General features: G+C 40.8%; 1 protein-coding gene across 1 annotated transcript in view; it reads right to left on the bottom strand.

Moving 5' to 3' along the window:
* LOC108547887 (uncharacterized) overlaps positions 1-19,861 on the bottom strand; it is an 87,882-nt gene that overhangs the window by 3,904 nt on the left and 64,117 nt on the right. Inside the window, exons 3-5 of the mRNA XM_017900597.1 lie at positions 11,686-11,806; positions 10,183-10,364; positions 5,178-5,270 (exon numbers count right to left, since the gene is read on the bottom strand). Coding sequence (XP_017756086.1) covers positions 5,178-5,270; positions 10,183-10,364; positions 11,686-11,806 — 396 coding nt within the window. The remainder of the gene's footprint in view (positions 1-5,177; positions 5,271-10,182; positions 10,365-11,685; positions 11,807-19,861) is intronic.

Below are 19,861 nucleotides of genomic sequence, written 5' to 3'. Positions count from 1 at the left end.
GGGGGGGGGGGGGGGGGTGATGTATTTTAGTTCGAAAGGAGAGAATAAATAAATATGTTAATTGTTATTGAGCAAATAAGGAATTATGTTTAGCTAAGTAACAAATAGCGTTTAGATATGCGAATTATTTCGTTAAACGAATCGTTCCCAGATGTACGTGCAGGTTATTGGGATTTGGGAAAATAGCGCTCACAAATCCGAACTCACGATTAGTTGTGTGTAAATTTCCTGATAAATATTTTACGCGTGGAAATGATTCGATATGGTTACGGAATATGTTCTATATAAGAGCATTTAGCAATTCAACTTTCTATGCGACCATAATCATGGAGACAGCAGGGAGTTGAAATTGAATGCTGCTGATTCCGTGCAGTTAGTGAATATATCCATATGATAATGATCCACCGACAATGCTATCTGATGCAAACGAGGTCTAACTTCCATGGCTAATTAGTGTACATTGTTAGAAGCATTGTCCGGTTGTGCTAACTTAATAACGAGTACAAATTAACTTTCAAAGTTTTTTGTCTGCTAGGCATTTCGTCCCTCGTGCTCTGTAAAACGATCAAATAGAAGAAACTTCTTAATCCGTATACACACTTCCACTGAAACTTGCAACGTCTATGAAATTTAACTAGCAGCACGCGGTATATTAACATGATCCAATCCCTTTGAAATTGCGATACATTCGCCGCGTTTACCGGGCACGTAATACTTCGTGTTTCGATATTTCGATATTTTTAATAATTTTCTGCAAATTTTTATTTCCCAAAGCAAATTCTAGAAAAGATTGAGATTTAAAATTTAAGTAGTTTCTAAAGAATTGTAATTCGTGAAAAATATATTTTTAATAAGATTTCGAGCGAAGGACGAAACCAGACCGAAAAATAGATAGAAGCCAAGAGTTTATCAGACACGAAGGGACGCAAGAAGCGGGATTAAAATGGGTGGAAGTGCAATTGAGTGGAAAAATCGTAGTCTCGCGATTATTATCTTTCCCAATTTCGAAGCATACCGTAAAGCGATTTATCGCGTTCGCGGACCGTAGGAAACGCTGATACGCTGTTCGGAACCATTCGATCGAACGCGGTACGAATTCCTCCGTGATCCCTTTCGATGGCAAAAGTTCGGGTCTCTCGTTCCCTTTTTCCCCGGCGCCCCGCCGCCATATTACAAATTTCGCGGGAAAAGAAAGTTACACACGCCGTTCGCCTTTGATGCCTGGCCGGAAACTTTAACGCATTCCCGGCGATATGGATCGGCAAACTGCTTGATAGCGTATCACCGAGGAAATTCGTGCGCCAGTGTGTAAGAGGAGAAGGTATTAACGCAACCTCAACTTCGGCTATTTATTAGCGTGGCGTAGTAATGCCAGCTGATGAGCTTCAAGAGGAAATACCGCTTCCCTTCATCCCCTTCAACCAGAACTTACGCCGCTGTTAGTTTATTAACCTTATCCTTCAACGATGCTCGATTATCAGCGGGGAGATTAATCTACCGTGTATACTGGCTCTTCCATCTTTTCCTTTATTTTCTTTTTCTTTTTCCATTCTTTCCGTCATTTTTTTCTTCGTCTCCGTCTTAACGATCAGGAAGGAAGTTGAAGTTTGTTAATTTGTACGCGAGCCAAATTAAACGAGATGTCATCTGGAGTTTACGATCATCTGGAGTTTGGGATTTTTATAAGGGATGGGATAAAAATTTCTTCCCTACCGCACTTGCCTTTTACGCGGACGAAATTGCCGGTTGAGTTTCGGGGGTGCGACGAATTAAGATGGTCTTGAGCGAGTATGGCGACATTTAAAATTCATTTCGAAATGAATTTTAAAATTCAGTTTACAGTTCGGGTTCGAGTTCGGATGGAGTTTCGTAAGCGTGTATTTCGTGGAATTGGGGCTAATGTAAATTCTGCGTTTTTTAACCCTTTGCACTCCACTCTACCCTCCCCAGGGAGGTGATAAATTCTGCAAACGACTCGAATGTCTTCTCTAAGGGGATACAAAGCGATTACTCTAAAGCGTAAATTTCGTTAAAAGCATGACGTTTTTAATAAGATTCTGAGCAAGATATTTTAAACAAAAATAATTAGTTATATCATTTTATTTAAGGCGATTCGTTTCATTAATTTTTCACTGTAAAGATTTAATATATGGGATATATTTTTCAGGTATTTCGTGTCTTTACAGAGATTTTTGTTTGATAAGAGCAACTCGAATTTAACTATCTTTAAAAATAATTAATTGTATGATTTTATTTGAGACGATTCGTTTGATTCATTTTTCAGTGTAAAAGTTTGTTATAAAGGATATATTTTTCAAGTATTTCGTGTCTTTACAGAGATTTCTGTTCGAAAGGAGCAACTCGAATTGAATTATCTTTCTAATAAGACTTAGGATCTTTAAATTTGCAATCAAATTTCCTTGCACTTTCCTCTCTTTCTCCGTACCGACTTGAACCATCTTTTATCTCAAAAAGAGCCCTCCATAGGCCTAAAAGTATCAACATCCCTGGAGGTGAAACTTTTGGTCAATTTAGATAACGTTTACCGCGTGTTTCAGTCATCTCTTTTCCCCCGATAAATTATGCCACTCTTTTATCGCGCGGGATATTTAAATTCGGCGAAATATCAAACAGATATGTTAAACAGAATTGTTAACGAAGGTAAACACCATTTACCGCGTGATTTCCCGCGTTCATCCCGTTTTGAATTAAAATATCTCGCTCTCCGGTGCACGTAATAAATTCATTTTCATTTATAAAATCTCCACCCCCGTTGGATTCCGAACAGAAACGTCGGGCGCGCTTTTTACACAAATTAGGCAACATTTATCGTGCGGCTTTAGTCGTTTTTCTCTCCCCGTGGGTTATTTAGAGAAGTAACGTCGCGAGCTGTGCCGGTTGATAAGAAACCGTCGAAAGAAGTCGACGATTACGCGAAAATTCGCCGGCTTCTTTTTGCCGCGGAGGTTGCGGAAGGAAATAAGACTTCTGTCGGCGAAATAGGAATACAGACGACATTGGAAGATCGGCCGATGACCTCGATTCGAGAAGATTCGTTTATCTCGATATCGATCGCGAGATCCGAATACTCGTCCTTAAAACCACCTCATCGGAAATAACTTTTCTCGTTAATCGGAACGTTCGTTGCGTATGTTTCAAGTAACTAGAAGAGAGAGAATAAAAAAGAGAGGCAGAGAGAGAAAGAGAGAAAATGTGTTAGAATGATATGGAAAATGAAACGAAAAGATAATAAATCAGAACTCGAAATAATAAATCGTAAAGCAACTGAAATTGTCGGCGCGTGCGTTGAAAATTATCCCTGTCTAGAAAATGAATCTTCTCACGCTGTTAAATATTTATATTCTATTTCGGAAGAAGCGTTCACAAGCTTCATTTACGTGTAGATTTATCCAAACATTAATCCTGATATAATATTTACGAAGAACCGTAGTTTCCATTATAAAGCATGTTGCGGACACCTGCTGTTTATTTATTTACTACGTCTAGGAATTGTGTGCGTTTCCTCTGTATACCATGTGCAAATACTGGTTAATTTGCTAGCGCAGGCGACATAATTAGCGTATAAATATTTTACTTGTCGATGAGGAACCAAGGGTGTTAATACATGGACGAGTTAATCGTGCTCGAGATGTTTGGAGTTTGGTTAACATCGTTCGAGAACTTTGATGAGATCGAGTCGTATCTTGTCGTTGTTTCCATTGAAAAGATGAGCGGGAGTTTTGTTAAAGATCGTTGAAAAGTATTAACAATATTCTGTTACTCGAAAAGGATAAATAAAACAAATAAATAAAATAGACGAGCGAGATATCGTTGTATCCTCGTTTAACATTAACGAAGTTAATTTTCATCTTGGACTATTGTTTATGGGAGATGAAAATTAATATGTTAACACGTTAAGTGCCTAGTCCGTTTTGCTTGCCGTTCCGTTCAGGCCCAGACTCGGCTGTCAAGTGGGCCACCGGTGGTGGGCGAAGTGTTCATAAAATTCGGAGATACTGTACCAATTGTTATAGCAGGAATTCCCAAACGATAGGTCCAAAGATGGCGAAGAATTTAACACCAAAAGTTAGCACCTTTTGGTCCTAGTTTGGCTAGGACTGGCCGGGTCTGAACGGAAAGTCTAGCGCCGGACCTTGGGGACCAACATGACACTTAACGTGTCAAACGTCACGTCGGTCCCTTGGGATTATCGCTAGACTTTCCGTTCAGGCCCCGCCGGTCCCTACGACTCGGAAGGGCCCGTATGACGGCTAACTATGGCGTAAATGGAACGACACGGTTTTAATCGGTGTGGCGTTTAACGTGTTAACTCTGTGTTTGTAGTCGATGGACTGTCACGATGCGTGTGTAACATTGATCAAAAACGGAGAGCAGAGATAAAAATTGGAGATCGAATGCAAGCAGTGAAACTTAGGAAAGTATCTATGAATGCGCCTATGGACTAACAGTTCTAACATGATCAGAGCGTTGAACAGCGTTGGTGCCTCAGAACAAATGTCAAGGTGCAGTAAAGTGCAGAAAACACGATGCCAAAAAACAAGCTGTTCAAAATACGGATCGAAGCGAACGGTTTGCAGAGTTCAAAGGAAATTCACGTGTCGGAGTTAAGAAGGTTCATAAATTTTAACCAAACGTAGAATCGACCGTCGATTAAACGTCGACTTCATTTTCCTCGGTTGCCAAATATTCCCGAAAAATGGAGCAACTTCGATTTTCCTTCGTTCCCAAATTCCAATATCGAACCGAGTCCAACTCTCTCACCAGAACCCACGAAGGATCCTATTCCGACTAATCTCCGATCGGTTTAATATCTCGGTTGTACCATTCGACATTAAACGAGCGACTAGTATTGTTCGACACACGTGAATCCCATTCAGAACCGAGTTGTTCAGCCTCGAACCGTTCAAGGCAGAAAAACCGCGTGCTTCTTGTCGGCGCGTTCCTCGGAATCTTCGCTGGGAACTCATGGCCCTGGGCGTCTAAAGCGATTTTCAGGCGTTCACAAGGAAATTCGGGCATGGAACCGGCGGGAATCGGAATCCCGCACGCAAGAAAGACAACACTATCGATCTTGTCAAAGTTTCCAATTCTCATGAACGATGGTGGCTTATGGTGGTGATGTCGTGAATAGACGAGGAGAAATTTACAAGCCTTACCACCACCATTGCCAGGCCCTGAGTTGTCTAGCGCTTGGATCTCCATTTTGTGCAGCAGCTTCGTTGTAGCGGTTGAAGTAGTAGTAGGCGTTCCTGCACAATAAACACCACATATCGCGTCTATCAAGTAGTAAGCATATATATTTCTACGAACTGGGTAGTTAGAGTGTTAGAAACGGAGGCGGCCAATCACGGGTTTTAGTTCGTTCTAGTGGGTTAGCTGGGGGGTGGTAATCCTTTCTTTTTTCTTTTCTCTTTTAATCGAAAGGAACATAGTGATAAGCGATGATCGTGAGACGATGTGGACATACGGTTTCTCTTTAAAGTTTCCAGTCTTGGACCGTGATCTATTTTAGTGTTGGATTTTAAGCGGAACACTAGTGTTAGTCGTAGAGAAAAAAGGAAAGATCGAAGAACGAAAGAATGAAAAATGAGGCTTAACAGAGAGATAGAGACAGAGAGAGAGAGAGAGAGTAGACTATCAATTATAAATGTTTTCCCAATGTGTACATGTTATTCTACGGAAGCTGTATACTTTACTATGTTTGTCGTAGAAAGTATGCTACGTGATTACGTGATTTAATCACTCGTATCGTCCGAGCTCCCGGCACGGTATTCGGCAATAGCGAAAACGTAAAGTCATGGAAAGTGTCGGATCGTTAGTGACAAATGAAATAAGAGGTCGACCGAAAGACTAAATAAACTGGGAAACTTACGAACACCGTTCGATATGCGCATGCATTCGGAGATTATTCGCTGTCTAATTATACATATTCAAACCGCGTTCTGTAAATACGGTAAATGCTAACGCAGAAACGAACAAATAAAATGTGATTGAAAATGGGTCAGTTTGCTTCGAGGTTTCCATTTGTTGCAAACGTTTTCCAAATATTTTATACTATGTTAACAGACGTTCCGATGGCTCCTTTTTTTTCCGTGGACCTTGTTTTTTCACTATTCCCCGTTAAAAACACGCGAATGTAATTGCATTAGGTCGAAACACGAGATAAATATATTCCCGCGGAAATGCCTTCGGCCCGGTAATTAATGTCTCGCGGTTTGGTGCAACGTTAAACGAGCACTGCATTATACCACATAATGTTCGCGGAACTTCAGGAGTCCTTTAATTTTATTATGCTAGTTTCGTGACAAGTGAGAGAGATAATCACGTAAAGGAACTAAGTTTTCAGCACGAGTTATCCGATGAGAAATGTGAAAAGTCAAAGTTCCAGGCGACTGTTACATTTGGAAAAATGAACATTATTACGTCGTCTTAATGAAACGCGAATGATATAACACCGTTAACTTTTTATGATACATTAATGAAACGTGACGTTTATTCGCATAGCAGAGACGGGCTGAATAAATAATTCATTAGGATAGGTATCCGGAGTTCGAATACTACTTCGATTCTTTCTTTCGATTAATCCAGCGGATAATTATGAAGATTTATGACCAGGATATTAAAACGAACTTTTAATCACATCAAAGTTTGTTATTATTCAAACATATCACATAAAAGTTTAACATTCAACTAGACTAGACAAGGTACAATTAGATTTTTCCAAAACACAGGTTATACAAGCAGCATTAAATTCTCGATTCGATCGCCAATAATTTCACGATCTTTTTCTTTTTATCTAGGATTAAAAAGAAACTCGTACAGTGAAAAGCAGCGCGATATTTTTATTAATCGATCGAAGACTGAAGTAATGACAAAGGGGATGGAAATAAACTCATAGGGGGTGACAATGAACGAAGACTCGGTGCTCGAACAAAGTTAGTTCCTTCTAGATCTTCTGAAGACGAAAATTCGTTACTAACATCTAATCGACATCTAAATGTTACAAACTACAAAGCCATCTATGCCTCTCAATTATTCTACGATTAGTACATTGTCAGTCGTACACTCGAGTGGACCACAGCTCTAACAGAGTTACACGAGGTATCCCGTTTAAACGAGTACAGTGGAATATCTCTGAAGTTCACACAGATCCAACCCTGAAATCCCATTTACTATTAATAACTCGTGATGCAACCCTTCGTAACAAACAACTCTCGCGAGAACATCTTTTTGCTAACTTCTCCCCTTCCATGACATTCCATTCACTCGCACGAGACAGCCTGTGGAACAGAGAACCTCTACCGGGACAATTGGGTAAGAGCGAAATCTAGGAAAAATTTCGTCAATAATTTCCTCACTCCCTAGTGGAATTTCCGGCCGACGGCCGGCGGAATCGTAAAACGCCGTGGGATCAGTTATTAGTCGGTGGAAGTTTGCGCGCACCTGTTCTACTGGAGCGGCGGGCGGCGCGGCCAGTAGTACGTATCAATAATAAGTCGGCCGGCGGGAGTCACCGAGGCGGATCGCGATGCTCGTCACGTGCGGGGCCGTCGAATAGACGGGCACAAATTGGCAAACACGTGGGACGAACGAAGGGCTAACGAAGAATCCACTCTGGTGTGAAAGCGAGTCGCGCTATGGCCATTGGCGTCGTGTGTCACGGAGTAGGACACATCCTCCGCTTTTTTCCCGGGACCGTCCGAAGAAAGCCCGAGAGAGGGTTCGGCGTGGGCCAGTCGGAGCGAGGGGGAAGATTTAGTCCATGGAAGCGAGAGAAAATTGGACGATAATAGGCGAGGCGTGCTGCTTGCGAGTACAAGCAATTTAACCTGTGTGTAATTTAGTCCTTTCCTTCTCCGTCTACGCCGCGCGGCCACGGCTGCAACCGGACGAACTGAAAACCCTTCTTTGGCCGAGATGATAACGAGGCAAGAGGAAGGACGTGGCTACAAGTTTCACCGCAAAATACCCGGCCGTCTGTGAGTAAACGTGATGCACACGCCAAGACCTGTCGACGCCCACTACTTGACCCTTCGGCGCGGGCTACCCTCTTAGGACTTTGCCCTTTGAACCCGACTGCCGTCGCTGGAATGTCATCTTGGCGGGATCAGACGTAGCCAGGATAATGGCGGGACACGTATAATAAGCTGAAACGCTGCACGCTTGATTAAGATGATTTCGACCAGCGTTGCTCGCGGTTACGTCGGGAATGGTGATTAGGGCCACGAGGCTCTGCATTTTGCGGGGTCTCTAGCGTCGAGGAGTATGCGGTTCACCCCGATGCCGCCTTTTTCGTGTACAATCGTACGAATTACGTGCTCTACCGCTTTTACGGCATTTGGACATACACAGAGAGAGATTTTCCTAACGATCCCGTCACGCGGTACAGGCGAATAGCTTCAAGGGATACCTTCGAAGAGACCTCGAACTTCGAAATTCTACGTTTCCTTCTCGCCAAGTGGAACTCGTCGAGACCCTCGTAGCACTCGTTCCTGACTGGAGTAGACACGAAGTAGGATACTTTCGGCGAGCCTCGGGAATTTTCAGTTTCCATTTCGGAATCGTGGAATATTATTTCGCGAAGCAGATTCTCGGAAATACTTTGCCTCCGTGGTTCTCGTTATTCGCCGTGTCGCTTTATTACCACGGTCTACGCGCGATACTAATTCGGCGAGAACCGAGCGTGCCGGACGGAAGTCCGTCCCCGGTGGTGTTGCAATATTTCCTCATGGAAGCGGAAACGCGGAAGGACGCGACGTTCGTGGTGCGCGTGCGCGCGTGTCGCCGGCGAGAAGGATGGAGCCGTGAAAAAGATACGTAAATTACCAGCACGATCTGGAGTGATTTATTTACTGACCCAAAGGAAGATGTCGCTTCGAAGTTCTACGTTGATGTTACGCGTCGTGGCACGTGACGCGGGTGACACGTATCACGCGCGTGCTCGTGCATTCGTATGATAATAACGTACACGCACATAGCCACAGGGACACGTATGTACACGCACACGGACACGTAGATAAATGTAACGGGGTGTAACACATATACAGGGTTGATTTTGCAAACCGATCACGTTTAATTTATCGTATTGTCGCTTGTTGTTTGTCATACGCACAGAAAACATGTACACACAGGAGACACGACTGCACGCGAGCCAGGAGAATTCTTCGATTATTATTGGACATTGAACATCCAGTCACATCGACAAGTTATTATCGACATCGCATAATTACACGGTAAATACACGAAACGTTTTTTTTAGTACCACAGTTTTATTGGCGAAACATCGCGATACTTACTTCGTGGCAAGTTGCGTGTGTAGTAATTACCGATAGCAGAACTCTGTAATTATCTTCAGTATAGTAAAAGTAAAGCTACAGGTTGTTAAAAAAGTTCACTCGAGATATATTTATTCGTCGATACAGACTTTCAATTCGTTCCTTAATCCGCATTTGAAAAAGATTGTCTAATTATCCAAGAAAAAAGAAATGAAAAAGAAAAAAAAGAAGAAAGAAAGAAAAATAAACGAAAAATATATAAAACACCTGAAATGATACAAAGTAAAGGATATTTTTTTTGTCAACTATTAATTTACCACAAATCAAAGCAATTAACCCTTTAACCGCATAAACCTCGAGGGAAATCTCCAAATGAAAATTATAACAGCTCGTTCCATTATCAAACAACGTATTTATCATGTTCAAGCGAGCTACCGCGATTCTCGTATTCTATCCACCCCTTTTCGAGGAGCTCGTTATAAAAAGAAGGTCGAGGTAAACCAATTAAAACCACTCAGCGAATTTATCGCGGTTATAAAAGAGCAAACTTCGCCGGGCAAATATTTATGTCGCGAAACGCGTGCAAACTCGCGGCGTTCCAGTTAAAGGGTTAACGTCATTCGATTTCCAAGGGGCGCGGGAATAAAACGTCGTTAATTCGCGTAACTGCAAACTGCATTTCCCTCTTCATTCCCGGACCTCATTAACGAGCAATTCCATTTTTCTTTTTTCCCTTTTCACCCCTTTCTCACCACAATATGAAGAGATCGAAGGGTGGAAACGCTTCCGATGGCGCGCGCGCGACAGAGGAAGATAGAGAAGGCCGTAGAGATAGATAGAGAGAGACGAAGATAGATAGGATAGATTAAAATACGTTTATACTAACCGGGATAGTAGACGGTTTTGTGGGAAACGTTGTAGTTCGCCTTCGGTATACCGAGCAAGCATTTGACAATCGCTGCTTCCGGTAAATCTTCGTCCAGTAAGGCCGTTCGTGATAAGATATCGTACAGTCCATCGTCACGCAGCGTAACGGTGGGCTTCGCTGTTTGCTTTTCCGGAACACCCCTGCAATGGAAGCGACGTTTGCAAAATTATCACGACCACGTTTCAAGCCGAAATATCATGCAATATGTCGGCCGAACGCGCGGCATTAGCATGTTAATGTTATTTCGCAGACGCACGCCGTGTCGTCTTCCTTCCCTCTTGTTACCTTCCCTGTTGTTCTTGTAAACTTTGAGCGATGGTCTTCGAATAATTCTCTGCTAGGGGTTCAAATCGATCGTGCATCTCGAGATCGATAAAACATTACGCGATTAAATGGAAGTAGAGACTTCTCTTAGCAGAAATTTTCAAGTGGAATTGGAGGAGGCTTTAAAAATTTAGGTTAGGTTATCCCAAAACTAAACATCCTTCAAATTTTAAGTAATCTTCGTATTGAAAGTTTCAATTAAAATTCGGATATTTGGAATCTTAAATATTCCAAATTTCAAATAAAGTTTCGAAATCGTGAAAATTTTGTTTCATAACTTGGATATGAAATTTGGGACGCCGAATGTTTTCCAATTTTCTAAATTACGAGTAACTTACTTAATTCCGTTCTTCGATATTTTATCTCGTCAGTCGAAAGCTGCAACGAATGTATAAAATAACGATAATGCTTATTTAGTAGAGTTTAACTTTTGCTTTGTCCCCGTACACGCTGCGTCTGTGTTTCGGGTTTATTATCAGAGACAACAGTGCTACGAGACTGTCTCACAATTTTCGTTGTTATCGTTGAGAGGTTTCCGGCGTTGAAATAAGACAATTTTTCCGTTTGTTTTCACTTGAACGTTTTTATCATTTATACTTTTGCTACGTTCCACTATTACAGCGATACGTTAGGGCCAAAGAGCTTCCATTATTTAATAATTACACCGTCTACGTAAAATCCTATTTATCTCGACGTTTAACAGGAAGCATTTACGCTTTCGTGATTGTTACGCGTGATAGTTGCTCCTGCTATGTCACTGTAATTTTTATTTAGCGTTACACCGCGCTGTAACTCGTAAAAGCATTAATTTCCATAAAAAGGAGAAAAAATAGGATTTTACGGGCGGACGGTGTTATAGAATTTTACGGGTGCACGGTGTTTAAGAAATTTACATTTTTATTTTCCCGTTACGGGTTCCTCTATGCGATATAATCCATACCGAAGATAGCTGGGAATTAGAATTTCTCTCTTTTCCCGACTAAAATGATAGCATATCGCGCCGTATCACGTGGAAACGTTTAATTCGTTAACAACGAAGCGGGAGTTCGTTTTTATCAAGATCTAAAAGTATCAGAAAATTGGGTAGTTTACCGTAGTGCATGGTTGAGAGGTTGAAAAGCTTGTTGGAGTACTTACTCGATGGATATATCCAGGGTGGGTTGTGGATATAGTCCTTCTGCCATGCACGTTATCTCCACCCCATCCTTATCATCTATAGTTTTCTTTCTATTTACAAGCTCGAATTTGTCCTCCGTTGCTGGAACAAACAAGTTTCACTTATGTAATTTAATACACGATTTACGTCCAATTCCAATCGCTAGAAATCTTGTTCGAATAATTATTCCAATTATTTTGTCTTCATTCGACAATTTTTTTTTTTTTAACAATTGTGGAATTATTTTATTAATTTTTATGTTAATTTTTTGACGATACACGTGCAACGCTGCAAGCTTCCTTTTCGAGAAAATAATAAAGACAACGACAGAGTCGTTTTAATTAAAAACATATTATTATTATTGCTATTATTTAGTATTCGATATACAAAGAAACGTGGAGTAGTGCAGGTGTTTCACAAAAATTGCGAAATTATATCTTATATTTAATCTAGAAGGTCCCAGATAAGTTTCCAAGACTATAAAATAAAGTTTCATTATTATTCTCAGCGATAAATTATACATAATCTGGGCTGGATTTTTGCTGGATAAAAAATCGCGATATTCCAACTGTATCTTCCATTAGGTATAGCACGCTGTACCGACAATGACAGATTTCCTATAAACACGAAGCTCTTCGTTGTTTTCAAAATTTATTCAGCGGGTTTCCTCCTTTCAACCACCGCCCCCTGTTTTTCGCTTTCAATTCCCTGGCTTTTATTTATCTTTTCTACAGCGGGCTTATTGGCATAAGACAAATTGGCAAATAAATTTGGCCGCGCACACAACGCAGGCGATAAAGCTTAATGTCCGACAATGATTTCCGGACTGTTCGTCCAATTCGGACGTATCCGAAAGCGGGCAAAGCCGCGCCGCTATTGTTGTAAAAGCAACTGTGAAATTTTATTCGTCGCACGTCCAACGAATTTACGTCCCGTAGACAACACTCTATTTTATTGCAATTTTTATTCAGACGTGTTCACATCCGAATATATTTTAAACCGTATCGGAAATCGCTTAATGTATCCCTGCGTGTATACAGCCAGGTACAGAAAACGTTCAATGATTTTACGGGATTACGGTATTTACGGAAAAGAGTGGAAAAATGTTCCGTAGACACAGATCTGATAATAACTTCTTAACAATTTATTTTTATTATTTATAATTTTTATTATTATGATAACCCCGGTACACCAATTTCACGACGAAAAATTTTATTGGTGGATGTACAATGTATCTCTTAGAAATTTCTTGTTTCTGAGGGTGGTCTGATGGTAACAGATCTGATAATAACTTCCTTAAAAATTTATCATTATTATTTATAATTTTTATTATTATGGTAACCCTCGAACACCAATTTCACGATGAAAAATTTGATTGTTGGATGTACAATATTTCCTTTAGATATTTTTTATTTCTCCACGTACTATAAGTCTTTTAAAATTTATCATTATTATTTTTAATTTTTATTATTATGGTAATCCTCAAAAACCGATTGTAACGATTAAAATTTTATTGGTGGATGTACAATGTCTTTCTTAGCAATTTCTTATTTCTGAGGGTGGTTTGATGGTAACAGATCTGATAATAACTTCCTTAAAAATTTATTTTTATTATGTATAATTTTTATCATTATTGTAACCCTCGAACACCAATTTCACGATGAAAAATTTGATTGTTGGATGTACAATATTTCCTTTAGATATTTTTTATTTCTCCACGTACTATAAGTCTTTAAACACTTCGATCCTATTTTCTTACCACCCTGTATAAACATGTCCTCTATATATACCCTTTTTCCAACGTGATGTATTACATAGCAAATGATTAATTCTATGTTTCATATTTCATCAGTAACATATTCGCGATAATCTTGTGCTATATTTGTCTCGATTGCTTTGTAATTTTCTAAGGAGTTCGCGAGTAGGGTCATTTAGTAACGCAAACACGTGATGCACGAAGTTGGTGTATAATTGAAATGGCTAGAAATGAAAAACTAATACGAAAACCATGGTATTGTTTTATTATTCTTTAATCATTACTCTCATAAAACGTACGTGTTATCTTTCCATTTCAATACGGATTGGATTCTGTTCGACTTTGTTTTCGGAAGTTACTGCTTCAAATTATGGCGTGGCTGGGTGCAAGACGGTGCAGGGACCGTGTTATCCCAGTTAAACAAATTCTTATTTAATTACCACGATTTCCGAGGTACTTCGACGTAATAGATACCCTGTATTCCTCACTATAAACCCACTATAAACCTTTCGAACGGTCAATTTCGAGCAAACACATTAGCCATTTTTACGTCTTCACGGAAAGTTTAAAGGACCTCAATCGGGAAGTCTTAATCGTTCCTATCTGGTATATCGAAACTGGAAAGTGCATTCAAGTTTATAGAACTTGCCGGTTATTTCAGCGAGTAATAGATGTTCCAAAGTACTCGAACACTTTCCTTAATTGTTGTCGCAGGGGGAAAAAATAATATCGGGAAAATGGAGCCCCGGAGGTAGCAAAACTGAAGGCGTACACAAATGTAACTGTCGATACTTTTTACGCTAGTTCCCTTCGAGGACACTCCGCGACATGTACGTTCCATTAGCTCTAAATCGAATCCTTCGTCCGCACCTGTACCTTTTTTCCTCGCGTCTCGCGTCTTCGGTCAATTCTAATTTAAAGCGGACACCGTATCGAGGAATTTCTCGTGTCTATTTACGCCGAGAATTCAAAGTCGGCCGGAGCCTCGGGGAACTCGGTGTCCGTCGTCGAAGGAAATCGGCGTGGCCGAAGAAAAGTTAAACCCCGTCCTCTTGTTGTTCCGGGAATATAATTTAGGAAATGGACAACGGATAGAGGGATAACTTGGGTAACAATCGCCGTCGTTGGATAAGAAAGAATCCCTTTGTGTCGATTTGCCTGGACTCCTTTTAGAATTACGCAACTTGCGCTTAACTTGGACTTTTCTGCAAAAGCGACGGTATTCGCGTGAGTGGAGGTAGTCACTTTGGATACTTCCTTCGTGCATCTGCATTGTAAATTGTCTGAAACAATTTCAGTTTCACGAAGTATCGCTACAAAGTGATTTTAACCCCGACTGATACTACGGAGTTTGAGTGACCCACATTGCTCCTTCAAAGTGCCCTATGTAATTGACTATAACGATTGTCCACCTGAAGCTTCCTGTGCATTATGCTCTGTCTTGATTAGATCTCGATCGATATTCAGGAAAGAGGAGGCGTTGCAAGATTGTTTTCTTATTTTAATCGAATAAAAGAATCGTGGAAGAGTAGCAAGTGGTATAAGTCAATGGTAGCTGACTTTGGATAGAAATATAATGTCTTTAATGAATAAAATATGAAGGAATATTACTATCATACTCTATAGTAGTCTCTGATAGATAAATTAGATAGCATTACAACGATTTGGAACTATGGCATGGAATATTCTAAGCGAAAAACTGAATAATGCAATGTCTCCGAGATGAGCCATTCATTCCAAAAACTTGGTTAAATCGAGGTCATCGTCGACTTAGGCCAAGTCACAAATATTTGACGTACGTGATGTCAGCGGAGTCTAATCGAAGGAGCTTTTGACGACCGGGGTAGTTACTTTAGAAAGGATGGGAGTGGCTCGGGTATAAGACCAAGTACGAACGTGTGTACAGGCTTTTTAAGAGAGCAATCTTTCCTTAGTGAGATTCTAAACCCAGAGTACGTCGTGTCAGCTGTGATTTGGCCATTTCGTATTTCTTTTAAAACAATCTCTCAAACAGAATACAAAATATTTGAGAAAATTATTAGGTCCCAATTCGATCTCAGAGGATGCACCACCCATAAACTTTTTCCATCGATAAACATCTGTAAAATCCACCTTCTCCGTGTGATATGTGAATATGAATGAGGTTGAAAAAAAAAAAAGAAACGTTTAGAAGAATGTGCCAGAATAAAACAGTTATGTGAGAATCGTCAAAGAAGAAACATGGATATATAATGGTTAATAAGAGCGAGAGAGAGGGAGAGAAGAATTTTCTAGAAAGTGTCAATTAATTTTTTTGTTTAATATAGTTTATTGGGAGTTGTTTTCATAATAAGAGCGAGAGAGAGGGAGAGAAGAATTTTCTAGAAAGTGTCAATTAATTTTTTTGTTTAAAATAGTTTATTGGGAGTTGTTCTCATTATTTAAATATTTTTATCTAAATATACCAATGTATTAACTGTTAAAAAACGTAGAAGATATTGGTGTCCATTTCTATCCACACTCCATAGGTATCCAGAGACAATATCATTCGCAAAACTTCGTCTGACCTAGGAGGATCCACGAAACTTATAAAACCCGGCAACAGCAAAACAATTAATATACAATTATTCATCGCGATCAGGCCGAAAGTGATTAACCACGTCCCCCTATGTCAAATCACGCCTGACGAATCCTCGTAATGGAACGACTCGCAACCCCAGGAAATTTGAACAACCCCAATTTGCGATTCGCCACACGCGCACATGTACACCCGGCAATCATAAGCGAGATCACGACTGGAACTCTGCGATCTAATCGAGCGGCCAACACCCGAAGAACAACACCGAGATGCTAGCCGAAAGCCAGAATCTTCGCTTCTGGTCTCTCGTTTGATCAGGGTGAAACGGACCCCACCCTCGGCAGTTATGTAACACCTATCTCACCCCCAGGTGGAAGCGGAGTCGAAACGTCGAGTCAGCCGGTCGATTCTTTGCTGCATCGTTAGAAAAGCTTATAGCGAAATGATTTCAGACGCGGCCGAGGAATCGAACATTCAATTTCGCGGGCGGCTATTAACGGGCGGCGAAGGGAGAGGAATTTACGATCGTCCATCGAATCGAGACACGGGATACAAGGTCTGAAAGTGGATATTTCGCGGCGGCCACACGTACGGCAATGAAAATAAAAAGGTAATAGTAATGGATACACCGCGTGCTGGCCGTGGAAGACGACGCTGCATTATCGTGATAATGCCGCACGTTTCTCAAGCCGGCGCCTCCCTTCTTTATCCTCTCAGCTAACCCACGGCCCTGTTTTCTCGTTCTCCTGGCCCGTTTCATTGCAACGGTCGGCAACTTTTATTTTTCCAGAAGGAGTAGGGAGGCAAAGTAAATGCGGCCGGGGAAAATAAATTGCGCACGTGTCACCGTGACAGAAAAGTTCAAATTATATAGCCTCGCCGGCGACCGTTATGCCCGTGTCATCGAAAAAGAAAGCCCTGATGTCGAGCCACCGGGCCGGATAGCGGCTCAAAAGTGAATTCTACCGTGGACACCGGACAGTCGTATTCGATGCTGTATCCGTCCCTCCTTTTTTCCCTTTTCTATCCATTTTAGTCACCCCTACCTGTCCTCGCGAGCCTTTTTTCCCCGCTCTCGAGGAACGGAAGACGCTCGCGAGCCGAATTTTTCGCCGCGCGATGCGATACTTCTGCGGATAAGTGCTATTTTTGTTTCTTCCTCCTTTTCAGTTCGGTATTTATTTTCGGGAAACCATGCCGGCGCGCCGTGAAGGAAAAATATATGTTCGCGATGCGACCCGAGACACTTTCGGGGATATAATAAAGAGGACGAGTGGATCGGGCAATAAAATATTTCAGCTGGTCCGGGTGAAGGAGAACTGGACGAATTAAAGAGAACGGAATTACTTGCTATTCGATGTGTCATTATTATTATTATTGTTATATTCCAACGGGATACACCCTTTAGTACGAGAGAGAATAAAGGAGAGTTAAACACGACAGTTTACGATGTCGTGAAACGCAGAGGAAATAAAAACAGAGCACGATACGAAAAGAAAGGGGGAAGAAAAGGGCTGAAATACACGACAGGAGGGTTTAGGTATAATTTCCAGATACACTATATGCCGATTTATGGTCTTACAATATCGATCCTATCGCGATGTACAGCTGAGAAATTGGATTTTATTATTCCTTGTTTTAAAATGAAATTATTTGCATACGGATTTTGATTAATTCGAGCACCTTCGTAATCAATTTAAGTAAATTCGATTTTCGGTGTTTTTCGACTCGTATACCTTTCGTTGATTGATGGAAAATTCACGAAATTCGGTGCGGTAACAATATCCTTTATTCCGTTCTTTTTTTCGCGCTGTTAAATCTAATTAATTTGTACACGCATGTTTTACGAAGACTTCGGTTTATTTGATTTCGTACAGGATAATTAATCGCAGCTAATAGGCTTTTCCCGTATTTATATAACATTTCATTACACGTACAATGTATAATGTTTGTGAATGGAATAGTACACTGAAACGTTTATTGAAACAGAGTGAATCAATATGGGTTTATCAAATCGTAGGTTTCGCGTACAATTTGATAAATAAGGTTAATGCGTCGCACTAATTGCTTTTGCAATTTCTCTAATGCAACAATAGGCAACTTCCCCTTCGAAGAGAAAAGTTCTAAATAAAATTAACAAGGGTTAAAAGTGCTTGAAAATATTCGCACACGAGTGGATAAATAAGAAGATATCGAACAGACATTTATTTATTAATTCAACAATTAATAAATTAATTAAAGAAGCTCATCGTGCTGCAGACATTTTAGATCCCCGCTAGAATTTCGTATTCATCCCTTATGAAACGCGTTATCGCTGCATTATTTACATGTAAGTGGTGCCAGATGGGCCTGTGAATCATACGGAAGTTGCGCCACGAGTCGAGACTTTCCGCAAGAACAAAATTATGGATGTACTCGCGAGTACTCGGATATAGCTTCGGTATTTTGTACAAGTACGTGCATCCATCCACGACGGGCTCCTCTGACATGGTTTTTTTTCACGAAAAAATCGAGAACCGGTTGTAGCATTCTTCCAATCCTCGTTGATCTCCGAAAGAAAGAAGAAAAAGTGAAACATGGGGAGAGGCAATAAACGACTACTTAATTTAGTCACGTACTTGCCCAGTAACCCAACAAACAGCTAGGAAAAGTAAAGCTAAGTTTTTAACTGGAGATATTATAATATTTACTCAAGATTCACGATGAACTTCTGGCGGAAGGAAAAGATGGCGCATAATTCATTACGGGATATAGAACCCAGAAGATTAACAGTTAATATAAAGAGAGGAAATTCCACGGGAAGCAACATCGTTGTTGGCTCGAAAAACACTTGGAATCGGGATTTAATCAAATCGTAAGCGAAATTGTCCAAAGGGAGATATTACGAGCCGTCTGAGAGGCCGGGAGAGCCGGTACGTCGATGCTGGAGAATGAACGAGACTGCCCGGGTTCAATGCAATATTAAATTATCGAGAATAAACGCGACGCTCAACGATCCACCTGTTTTCCATCGTAATTGTGATCTTACGGTACTCTGAAAATAAAACAGCCGGGAAAATTAATTCAACCCATGAAGAAATAGCCGGTGGTGTAAGTGGCGGAAGCAAATTATAATTACATTTTTACCAGATATCCTCCTCTTCATTCGCAATTTATTTTCCCCGTAAATCCATTCGCAAACATCGGTAATATTGCCTGCGAGCTTTAAAAAGACCACGATAAACGTTCCGTTTATTCGTTCGTGCATTCGAGAGGGAAATTGTTGAAAACTACCCTTGTCGCTGAACGCGGATCCAGTCTATTGTGGCGTCACTATATATCAATTTATCGAGAGACACGAAGCTGGTCCTGAATCAAGTGTACGCGTACTAGATGGAGTTTCAAAAACCGACGTTTTTCTTCTTTTCTGGAACAAAGCGTCGCGTAAAAAAATTCATTTCGAGGTTTTTCCAGATATCTCTTAGGTATTTCCTACACCGAGTGAACCAAAATTAGCGGTATAAAGAGGGTCACGGTGATTCCGTAGTGGAAAGTAAGACGATAACGAAGAATCGCAACATTTTATTCGCGAGTAGAAGAATCCGCGGAAAAATTAGTCCAGAAGATATACGTAACGAGGGAAAAATATTTTTCGAGATATTTGCGTGTTTGGGGGTGACTCGCACACCCTGTGTATCGCCGGGAATCGATCGTCGTACTTATCTCCTTAGACTTTCATCTGCCATACTTTCGTCGCTGCTTTGACTCGGAATATCCATGGAAGAAAGGAAAAATCCCCGAAAATAATGGGATGTTCATTCATCGGGGACAAAATCGCGGTATAAAGAGGACTTGCAGCAAAGTC

Source organism: Eufriesea mexicana, unplaced genomic scaffold (assembly GCF_001483705.2).
Source record: "Eufriesea mexicana isolate 0111107269 unplaced genomic scaffold, ASM148370v2 scaffold1338, whole genome shotgun sequence".
Taxonomy (NCBI): Eukaryota; Metazoa; Arthropoda; class Insecta; order Hymenoptera; family Apidae; genus Eufriesea; species Eufriesea mexicana.
The sequence above is the reverse complement of the archived record's forward strand: the minus strand, read 5'-3'. Positions and strand labels throughout refer to the sequence as shown.